The 12,075-nt window shown below is 37.3% G+C and overlaps 1 protein-coding gene across 8 annotated transcripts in view; it reads right to left on the bottom strand.

The window, feature by feature from the left end:
* The window catches only part of ADGB (androglobin), a 211,305-nt gene that overhangs the window by 117,586 nt on the left and 81,644 nt on the right, over positions 1 to 12,075 (bottom strand). For 6 of the 8 annotated variants that reach the window (XM_054254494.2, XM_054254496.2, XM_003732751.7 and 3 more), the window contains 2 exons: positions 8,495 to 8,742; positions 4,820 to 4,948 (listed from right to left, as the gene is read on the bottom strand). In XM_054254494.2, coding sequence (XP_054110469.2) covers positions 4,820 to 4,948; positions 8,495 to 8,742 — 377 coding nt within the window. The remainder of the gene's footprint in view (positions 1 to 4,819; positions 4,949 to 8,494; positions 8,743 to 12,075) is intronic. The other 2 variants (XM_035296928.3, XM_078370260.1) reach the window with 1 other exon arrangement.

Here is a 12,075-nt window from a genome sequence, read left to right as displayed (position 1 = left end):
ACTGGTCATTGTTCACCAAATGGTTTCTCTTTCTCCTGAAATGATCAGTCTTTACCGCATTCCACATTCCATATTTTCTAACTCCTCTTAAAGTTAGGTGTGGTCATTGGACTGAAATGTCTTCAATAGAATGAGACCAGAAATGATATACAATACAGCTTGTTTTGACTTCAGATGCCTTGCACCTGCAATCCTCCAAGCTTTTTCTTCCCACTGGTATAGAGCGTTAGAATGCTAGAGGAATAAGAGGCAGAAAATGGAAGGAGCATGGGTCTCTTCAACACCATTCAGAAAATAACTTCCTGCCAGTGATTAACACTAGTCTTTTTATTTTAATTGAGAAATAAATATATATGACATTGGAACCATTTGTTAGGCACATCAGCTAGTGTACCTAAATGAATACACTAACTTTGAAAATAACAAAATGAAATCTTAAATATCAAGTCATTATTAGGGTATACGTTGATATTATTAGATGACCTAAAAATATATATAAATTTACTTGTCTTCTGCCATTATAAAACTTTATCTTCTTTATGGCATTTAAAACGATGAGTGCCATTTTATTTTAATGACTGTTGTGATAAATATGCTACTTTGAAAACATAATAAAATAGGGGTTCTTTACATTAAAATTTCCAGTTAGCAGAATTAACTACAACACATACTTCTAATATCAAATCAAGCATAAACAATACAGGCCAAGCGTGGTGGCATATGCCTATACTCCCAGCACTTTGGGAGGTCAAGGTGGGCAGATCACTTAGGGTTAGGAATTCAAGACCAGGCTGGCCAACATGGTGAAGCTCCGTCTCTACTAAAAATACAAGAATTGGCCGGGTGTGGTGGCACATGCCTGTAGTCCCAGCTACTTGGGAGGCTGAGGCACAAGAATAGCTTGAACCTGGGAGGTGGAGATTGCAGTGAGATATTACATCACTGCACTCCAGCCTGGGCAACACAGCAAGACTCTGTGTCAAAAAGAAAACAAAACATAAACAATGTAAATGTCATGTTATTTTTTCCATATAAGTTTGATTGTAACTAAATTACCTCTTGAATGCTCACTGTCCATCTGTTATCTCCTTTATAAGTGAAACCAAAGTGGATGATTGAAGGAAATGAATTATAACAACACCATCAGAAATACACTTCAATTTAACTCTGTGGGAGAAGGCAGTTCACCTCTTATTTATACCAGATAAAGTACTCCTACAGAATTCATTCTAACACGGTATCTTTAGCACAATTAAAAATTAACAAAGACTTTTGCAATAAGTATGTAAACTGTAGCTCTACCACCAAGTGCTAAGCACTTTACCTGGATTCAACACCTAATTCTCACAAGGATCCTCACCGATACCATGATGCTGCTTTACAGAGATCTGAGTTAAAAGAGGCTCTTATCACATGCCTGATACTCATACACTCATTGTTGGAGCAGATATTGAACTCAAGCAGTTTGACTCCACAGTCCAAACTGAACCACATTCTATGTGTTGGAATAACCTTAACTATAAGCTCAGCAGGAGAAGGTAGGCATCATTACTTTTATTATCACAAAGAAAGAGCTCAGAGTTTTAGCCATTTTCACAAAGATGAAGAACCATCAGTAAATCTGTTAATGTCATGTTTCTCACTATCAAAAAAGATTGCTTATGGCATCAATATAAGAAAATGATTTTTTAAATTTCTTTAATTTAATTTTATTTTTAAATTTTTTTTTAATTGCATTTTAAGTTTTCAGGTACATGTGCAGAACGTGCAAGATAGTTGCAAAGGTACACACATGGCAGTGTGTTTTGCTGCCTTCCTCCCCTTTACCCACAATTGGCATTTCTCCAGGCTATCCCTCCCCAGCTCCCCCCTGCTGTCCCTCCCCTATTCCCCCCAATAGACCCCAGTGTGTATTACCCCCTTCCCTGTGTCCATGTGTTCTCATTTTTCCTCACCTGCCTATGAGTGAGAATATGTGGTATTTCATTTTCTGTTCTTGTGTCAGTTTTCTGAGAATGATGTTCTCCAGATTCATCCATGTCCCTACAAACGACACGAACTCATCGTTTTTGATTGCTGCATAATATTCCATGGTATATATGTGCCACATTTTCCCAGTCCAGTCTATCATCGATGGGCATTGGGGTGGGTTCCAGGTCTTTGCTATTGTAAACAGTGCTGCAATGAACATTCGTGTGCATGTGTCCTTATAGTAGAACGATTTATAGTCCTTTGGATATATACCCAGTAATGGCATTGCTGGGTCAAATGGAATTTCTATTTCTAAGGCCTTGAGGAATTGCCACACTGTCTTCCACAATGGTTGAACTAATTTACACTCCCACCAACAGTGTAAAAGTGCTATTTCTCCACAACCTCTCCAGCATCTGTTGTCTCCAGATTCTTTAATGATCGCCATTCTAACTGACATAAGATGGTATCTCAATGTGGTTTTGATTTGCCTCTCTCTATGACCAATGATGATGAGCATTTTTTCATATGTTTGTTGGCCTCATGTATGTCTTCTTTTGTAAAGTGTCTGTTCATATCCTCTGCCCACTTTTGAATGTTTTTTTTTTTTTTTTTTTTTTTTACTGTAAATCTGTTTGAGTGTAAATTCTGGATATCAGCCCTTTGTCAGATGGATAAACTGCAAAAATTTTTTCCCATTCTGTTGGTTGCCGATTCACTTTACTGACTGTTTCTTTTGCCATGCAGAAGCTGTGGAATTTCATTAGGTCCCATTTGTCTATTTTGGCTTTTGTTGCCAATGCTTTTGGTGTTCTGGTCATGAGGTCCTTGCCTACTCCTATGTCCTGAATGGTTTTGCCTAGATTTTCTTCTAGGGTTTTTATGGTGCCAGGTCTTATGTTTAAGTCTTTAATCCATCTGGAGTTAATTTTAGTGTAAGGTGTCAGGAAGGGGTCCAGTTTCTGCTTTCTGCACATGGCTAGCCAGTTTTCCTAACACCATTTATTAAACAGGGAATCCTTTCCCCATTGCTTGTTTTTGTCAAGTTTATCAAAGATTGTATGGTTGCAGATATGTTGTGTTGCCTCCGATGCCTCTGTTCTGTTCCATTCGTCTATATCTGTGTTTTGCTACCAGTACCATGCTGTTTTGATTACTGTAGCCTTGTAGTATAGTTTGAAGTCTGGTAGTGTGATGCCTCCTGTTGTGTTCTTTTTGCTTAGAATTGACTTGGCTATGTGGGCTCTCTTTTGGTTCCATATGAAGTTCATGGTAGTTTTTTCCAGTTCTGTGAAGAAAGTCCATGGTAGCTTGATGGGGATAGCGTTGATTCTGTAAATTACTTTGGGCAGTATAGCCATTTTCATGATATTGATTCTTCCTAACCATGAACATGGAATGTTTCTCCATCTGTTTGTGTCCTCTCTTACTTCGTTGAACAGTGGTTTGTAGTTTTCCTTGAAGAGGTCCCTTATGTTCCTTGTAAGTTGTATTCCTAGGTATTTTATTCTTTTTGTAGCAATTGTGAACGGCAGTTCGTTCTTGATTTGGCTCTCTTTAAGTCTGTTATTGGTGTATAGGAATGTTTGTGATTTTTGCACGTTGATTTTATATCCTGAGACTTTGCTGAAGTTGCTTATCAGTTTCAAATAGGAAAGGTGGAAGCCAAATTGTCTCTATTTGCAGACGACATGATAGTATACCTAGAAGACCCCATCACCTTAGCCCAAAAACTCAAGAAAATGATTTTTAATGTATAATTAAAAATACAATAGTGAACTTTTTCTATCCACATCACCAGACATATTTCAGTAAAAATAAAAATCCATAATTATTCAAATGTCCTCATATAAATCATCATAATATATTAAGAAAAAAGATAAACATTTATTAATGAAGCTCAGTGCTGGATGTAAAATCACATATTTTTAACTAGTTAATAAAGGATGAGCTGAAAATGATAACCTGCACTTTGGAAGCATCAAGACAGATGAGCCAAAGCTGAGACTATAAAGCCTCAAAAGGGATATTCTAGTCTTCCTCCTGAATAGGTTGAGGTGTCATTTTTTTTACAGCATGTTTTCTTTCAACCTGATACAATTTGCTTAAAGGCTACTATACTTAGACTGTTTTAGCTGATACAGAGGACAAAAGTCCAGTGGCCCAGGGGTCTTTAGAGATAATTTGTAAGCCCAAATTGGAAAGATATTAATTAAAATGAAAGCTATCCAATGTGATTTTAAGTGATAGACAGAGGAACCCCAGCATTTTCACAAAACACTTGACCTTCATACAATGAGGCTATTATAAATAGATCTTGTACATCCACACAGTCATAATGCGATACCCAATATGTGTGCTTGTCAGTATCATGATATCAGTGATGACTTTTAAAGTCTCTAGCCTCAGTTATTTTCTAAAACACAGTAAAAAATATGGAGGCCCACTCCTTACTGTGAGTAAGGAGCCAGATGTAGACTTTTTGTTCCATTTGGTGGCTGGCATCTAACCACTCAAGCAAGTAATGTTGAATTTACTTAATTTGGATGGTAAATTTAATCTGAGTATTTTTTAGAGAAACACCTGAAGGTGACTGGCAGAAGCATCTCCCATATGTGGACACTTCTCCTGTAACAACTGCACCATAACTTGGACAAGCAGACTTCTGTCTCATTGGTAGGACTTCAGCCCCACACACCCGTCCATCTGAGAACTCAGCATTTACAGCAACCTTGAATAAGTTTGTTTAGTTATTTCAAAAGAGAAAATATATTTCTATGTTCCAACACTTTCCAGCATTTTAAGAAACAACTAAAATAGTTACTATTGTAAGAAATTAGGAGCTTACAATCTGATAGGGACTGTACAGAGTACTGCACATCTGATGAAAGTCTTGAAGCATGAAGTGAGAATTTGAATTTTTCTCTTTCTCCATCTTTACCTCTCTTCTTTCCAATGTCTTTTACATCTGCTTTCTCTAACATATGAAAAATAAACAATAAATATTTTAACTAGAAAACCTCAGATTATATTTCTTATTCAGTCATTGTCTTCAAGAAAAAAAGGCCAAAATAATAGTACTATTTAAATATAAAATGATAGCCATAATTTCTCTAAAATGCAATCCCCTCTAATTAGAAACACCACAATAAAGCCAGGAAGAACTTTGAAAATTGAGATATATTATGAAATAAATGCAGCATTACTTATTATCTACTGCAAATAATATTGTTTCATGAAGTTAATTACTTGAATATATTTTATTTATATAAGATTATGGTATCAAGGTAATTTTCTCATTTTAAAAACAAAACAAAACACATTCTGAAAGTTAAGTCCTAAATGGGGAACCCTCTAAGATTTTCCTTATTTGTGTCCTCCACTTAGAGGAAACACAGTTTTCTGACTCCAAAATGTTTTCCTGTGGCACCCAGACTGCGATTGGTTCCAAACTAGCCTCTTATTGCCTACATGTCTTGGGTAACAAAACTCTTCTGTCCAGAATTATTCCCACCATTTGAATTCTCATTCACATACTCAATCTCTAAAACATGTTTTTCTTCAACTTAAAATACTTTTCCTGAATATTTATTTTTATTTTCTAACAGATCTCTCTCAATTCTGAGACAGAAATAATAGATTTCTGCCATTTCATTCTCTGCATCATCTGCAATGTTTGTAATCATCATTGGTCAGGTTGCTCATTTTTAAAATTTTCATTAATAAAAACTGTGACATCTACTTATAATGTTTCTGAGTCTCCAAAGTAGATATGATTCATTTCTTAGCTTACTATTATTGTTTTTTGACAGGGTTTCATTTTTTCCCTGAGGCTGAAGTGTAGTGGCTAGGTCTCAGATGACTGCAGTCTTGACCTCCCAGACTCAAGCGATTCTCCCAATTCAGCTTCCTGAGTAGCTGGGACTACAGGTGCCCACCACCACATCCTTCTAATTTTTCTTCTTTTTTATAGAGATAGGGTTTCACCATGTTGTCCAGGCTGGTCTTACTCTGGGCTCAAGTGATCTGCCAGCATCAACCTCTCAAAGTGCTGGGAATACAGGCATGAGCAACTCTGCCCAGCCCATATCTTAGCTTTTTCAGTAGACTTAACACTAAATTAGATATAAACATATAACTAATTTATCTTAACTATATATAACTTAAAATATATCTTAACTATAACTTTAATCATAGGATGAAACATTTAACTAGGAAATTTAGGTTTTAAAAAAGTTTGTTTTCAGAATTTTATTTTGTGCATTTTCTATATATATACAACCTTAATTCAATAAAACTAATTTTAGGTAGCAATACTTGAATGCCTGTATAATTTTCAAAGAGACTTTAAAAGCTTTTAAACTTCTATTCAGCATTTTTGACTTAAAAATAATACATAATACAAATTATAAATAGAAAAAATCAAACTGTTTCACATAGAAATTTGGATAGTATACAACAGTCCTCACCAAAATGTGTTTTTGCCAATACCCTAAATAAGATTGCTCCTCTGTCATTTCATCCTACCCATCTGGCAAAACCCCACTCTGAATTAACTTGGCAGCTGAGGCCCACTGGAGATAATCCTCCTCTAGTTCTGCAAACCTTGCCATATCTATTTTAAATCTCTGTGAGAATCGACATCTTCCACCTCCACCTCACTTTCATCTCATAGCTAGGCTGTGTATAAACAAAAAGTAGAAGTCTTTGGTTGGAAGTCCTCATCTTCTCCTAGCAAACCCGTTTACCCACCTATACCTGTATCCTCCCCCATGACCTGTGCCCACCTATGACAATGGAGGAGCCATTGGTCTCCCCAGGTTGGCCCAGTTCCCTTCCAGCTGGGGTGTAGAGCTTGCTCCTTCTTCTCAGAAAACTTACACTATTGCAGTCATCTCAGCAGGATCTTCCCAGTGATCACTTTAAAAAACTCAATTCTCCTTCACTAGATTCACAAATATATATCCTGTTTGCATCCCACATTCTTCCCTATCAGCTTTCACTTTGCAGCTTCCTGTTCTTCAAGGCCAAGCTTCTCACAGGGTTGTTCATACATTATTTTACTTTCCGCTTCCTTCTTACTCCCCTCCAGTGTATCTTCTACTTCCATCACTTGCAAGTGCTCAATGACCTCCCTATCACAAAACACAACTGAAACACATAGAAATTTAAATTTTCATTGTAGTTCATCTTCCCACAATATTTAATACAATCTTGGGTTCTTGGAACACTTTTTCCTTTGACCCTGATGCCCAAATGTTCTGCTGATATTGTCCTTGCTCCTCTGGCCAGTCCTTAGTCTTCATTCAGCAGCTCGTCATTTTGTACCAACCTCTTCTTTGACATTCCGCTTCTCCAAGACTCAGTCTCGACCTCCCTCATCTGCTCACTCTATATTGTCTCTTTGGGAAATACCATTCCTGATTTAATTTTGCATGCATTTGTTAATGAGTCCCAAGCATATATCACCAGCCTAGGAGTCTTGACATGAAATATCAACTTGGTTGTCTTAAAGGCACCTCAAATTCAAAATACTCAAAATCATTTTGTGATCTATCCAAAATGGTACCACCATCTACCCTGCTTTGCAACTCAGAGTTCTACAAACCATCTTTGTCGTGTCCTGCCACTTTATACTTTTTAAATAGGAGAAAGATGTGTTTAATGGAAATTGAGAGCTGTATCTTCTTAAATCAATACTAGATTAATTTAATAGCATCAAAGTAGAGACTTGCTTTGGATTTTCAAAGAAAGCAAACTGTGGAACAATAATTTGCATACAGTAAACACTGTTATAAGTCCTAACGTCCTAGAAAAGAAATATCTTAATTACATGGCTGTTGTCACAAAAACTTAAGAAAGGATAGTGACAACAATATTGCATTTCTTAGGGAAGCAGGATCCTCAGAGGCCCTGAGAAACTTCATTATAAGTTCAGTTCCATTGTAAGACTAACAAGGCACATTTTTTGCCAGTCATGCCCCACAGTCATTACATGTTTATAGCTAAAGATACAGCCTAAAGATACCTGCAAGTACACACTCCTACAACAGCAGAATGTCCAGATGTCCCAATACCCATAGCAATATGTCCATCTGATGCCCATAACAATGTACACTTTCAAGATAATTATAGTATGCTTTGATGTACTTAATGCACTAAAATGCCAAGGAAAACTTTTTTAAATCAACAAAATACTAAATTTTGTCACACCGTCAGGACACCTGCACATAGACATAGCTTAGCTTAGGTTGGCTTTTACATAGATAAGATTCCTTTATAAGAAAAACTGAAAACAAAGACAGCATGTTCCTTTGCTTGCTGAGGACGACCTACTCTGTAACTGAGGAGTTTTCAATAAACTATCTCTTCTTACTGCACTCCGTGGTGTGACTTGCCTTGAATTCCTTACTGTGTGAGATCCAAGACCACTTTTTGCCAGCAATACATTAGATCAAATATGGTTGTAAGGCATTTATATGCAATGTCATATTGAATCACATTTTGATACAAAATATCTTACCCTTTTGAACTTTGTCACTTTTCTCAGGAGCCTTTAGTGCTGTCAAAGAACTTTCAAGTTTGAATTCCTTTGCATCTTTTACTTCCTTTCCATCCTTTACTTCTTTTCCCTCCTTCGCTTCTTTCCCTGGTTCTTTTAATTTCGAATCTAACACTGCTATTTTGCTTTCAGAGCTGGCCTCATCTGACAGCTTAAACTCAGGCAGTACTTCTTTCAGGAGCTCCCAAACTTTGTCCATATATCTGGGGCTAAGAGGAAAGACATCAACATTAATTTCCAAATGATGGCTTTTATTTTTTCCTTGAACTTCGTAAGAAATTACTGAGAGAAAATTTAACTTGCTATACTTGCTATTTCATAACTGATTTCAATTGTTACCCAAATTTTTAGTTAAAAAAAATAGCATTATATGTTGTACATTCAACAAGCTTTTATTGAGTGGCTACTGTGTGCTGGGCTTTGCTGATACAAAGAGACCAAAACCATAGTGTTATCTCAGGGATCACTCACCCAAGCAGGGAAGCTAAACATGTTAACAACCATGCCAGGGAAAGAGCGTGCACTTGAGCATCTATTAAGTGGCAGACACTTTTGCATGCATGATCTCTTATGCAGAGCATCCTTATCTTACTAGGCATCGCTGCGGAATGTGACAGTGTTGTTTCTTGCTCCTCTTGTAACTCTTCCCTGAGGCTTCCATAACATCCTTCTTTCCTGGTTTTATTTCTGCTGTAGAAATTACTTGCAGACTCCTTTGAAGACTCCCCTTCTTTCTCCCTTTCTTTTCCCACAACTCTCCTCTAGGTGTTCTTGTCATTTTCATAGTATTTCCTCATATTTTGGGTTTATCCATAAATGCGTGTAACCTCTAAATCATTAGCTCCAGCTTAAATCTCTCTCCTGATATCCAGACTCACACAGACAACCACCTAATAGATATCTGTCCCAAACAGATAATTAAAAAAAAGTAAGTAAACAAAAATGTCCTACCTCACCTTCTACTTAGTACTCAAAGGGGGAAACTGAGAATGACTAAGACACTCTCTTTAAAATTCCCTTCAAATAAAACACGGTGTCACTTGGATCCTACCTTTTCTCTGTGCATTGGATCACCTTTCCTCCATTCTCAACACAACTTCCTCAGCAGAAGCCCTCAGAAGACCCTTCGAGAAAACTGCACAAGCCAGTCTCGCTGCTTCACTTCTGCCATTTGCTCTCCTAAGGTTCTGAGCATTCTTTCAAAATCATGAGTCTGATAAAGTCATCCTGCTGTCTACAATCCCTTAATGACATCTGATCATTTTAAGGAAGTTGTAAAAATGTCTTAGCAAAGCATAAAAGACCTCTCTGTCTATCCAGCTCCTATTTTTCTTTCCATGACCACACCCTATTCCTCCTCTAGAATTTTATAGCACACAATTCAGCCATGCAGATCCACATGTTTTCTGGGACTGCACTCCGCTTTCTTCTACTTCCTTGATATTTTTTATTCTCTGAGTTGGATTCCCCGCCTCAACCAGCTTCATTCATTTCAACTAATCGTTTGAGATCAATTCAAGTATTACTTTCTGCAGGAATTAAGCTATAGGTTTCTGTTCTGAGTTCCCAAAGAGTCTTTTACACTCTTCTAGTATTCTAGTATAACGTTTTTTTAAAAAAATCCTCATTTTACACAATTCATGAGCACATACTATATCCCAGTCATTCCATATCATTGATACTATATCCCAGTCATTCCATATCATTGTTATAAACACAAAGGCACAAAATTGAGCAATACAAAAGAGGGTCCCTGTTCTTATGGACAATTTAACCTCCAGTGGATAAATACAACAGAGAAAGAGCGAGAGGAGCAAGAGAGAGAGAGAGAGAGAGAGAGAGAGAGAGAGAGAGAGAGAGAGAGAGAATAGCAGCAGTGATAACTTCCATGATGAAAATAAAATAAGGGAAGCTGAGATGTGGTGTAATTTGGGGAAGGAATAACTTAGATTGGATGCTCAACTAGGCCTAAGGAGTTGATGTTTAAGCTTCATGAGACCTAAATGTAATATACCCAGGCAAGTGAATAATATGATGGAAGATCATTCCAGGCAGAACAAAAATAAAAGCAGCCCATGTAAGGACCATAAGGCAGAGTAAGTTTCAAATACTTCAGAAACAGAAAGAAGACTTGGGTGACCAGTAAATGGTTGCCAAGACCCTAATGTGGTGTGTGAATCAGACAGTGCAGATCTCTGAGGACCGTGGTCAAGACTGTAAAACTTCATTCAAGTGTAATGGTGAATCACTGAAAGGTTTTAAGCAAGGAGAACTATGTAATCTGATTTATACTTTAGAAAATTATTCTGATTACCAACTTAACTAGAGGAGGGTAAAACTGACGCAAGGAGACCAGTTATAAGTCTATTACATGTGAGCAGTGATTGAAAGTTGAACGAGGTAATAATGGAGACGGAGAGAAAAAGTAGGTTCAGAATAAGTAGAGAACATACTGTTGACAGACCTCAGTGAGAGATTATATGTGTGAGGTGAGGAAAAGAAGCAATGAAGGATGACATCTAGTTTTTTCTTTAGCTTGAGTAGACAGATGGATAGTAGTGAAATTCACATTCTAGGAAAGGTGCAGTTTAGGAAGTTAAGAATCAAGAGTTCCCTTCTGGAGATTCTGAGTTTAAGATACACTTTTGACCTGCATAGCTATGTAACTTAGGCAGCTGTAAATAAATACAGTCTAGAGTTCAGGTAATGGTGACCAGATATAATCTTGAAAGTCATCGTCAGTTTGTTATTTAAAGTTATGGGACAGGAGCCCTGCTACACACCAGCACTTAGTGGCTGTACAGTGGTTGAAGAATGATCCAAGAAGGCTGGGAAAGAGCAGAAAATAAGATAGGAGAAAAACCCAGAGAGTGTGTTTCTGTGGAAACCAAGTGAAGCAAGTGTTGTAAAAGGAAATAATGGATTAAAAGGGTCAAATACTGGGATGCCGGTAAATGAGGCAAGAGACGTGATCACTGGATTTGACACTGTTAAGGTCTTTGTTGACCTTAAGAAGAGGCGTTTCACTGGTGTGGTGGAGAGCAAAGGTCAAAGAGTCAGATGAGAAGAAATGGGTAGTTAAGGAGCTGAAGACAATGTGTACAAACCACTCATTTATTAAGATGTTTTTCTGAGCTAAAACAAGAGAAATGAACTGATGGTTGAAAATAATAATTGGTTTCCCTGTGCATCTCTGACCTGCTTGACTGCCTGAACTGCCTCCTATTCATCATTGGATCCCCAGTACCCAACAGAGTGGCCTTTAGCACATTTTATTTTCATTTGATCCCACAACAGTTCTGCAACATAGCTAATACAGTCTCAAATGACGTTTAAGAAGTTGTATGCCATCACACAACCAGCAAATATTTGAGTCGGGATTCGAACAGATCTTTCTGAATCCTAGGTTGTATTTTCCATCTTGCTACACCATGAAAAATACCTATTCAAACACCACAGAATGAGACCATATAACTTCCCGGACCCCAGGCTTAAAGACAGGGTGGCAGAATGCTATGTTCACAGATGGACCATGCATCAGA

The sequence above is a fragment of the Callithrix jacchus genome, chromosome 4 (genome assembly GCF_049354715.1).
Source record: "Callithrix jacchus isolate 240 chromosome 4, calJac240_pri, whole genome shotgun sequence".
Taxonomy (NCBI): domain Eukaryota; kingdom Metazoa; phylum Chordata; class Mammalia; order Primates; family Cebidae; genus Callithrix; species Callithrix jacchus.
This window is presented reverse-complemented; position numbering and strand designations above follow the sequence as displayed.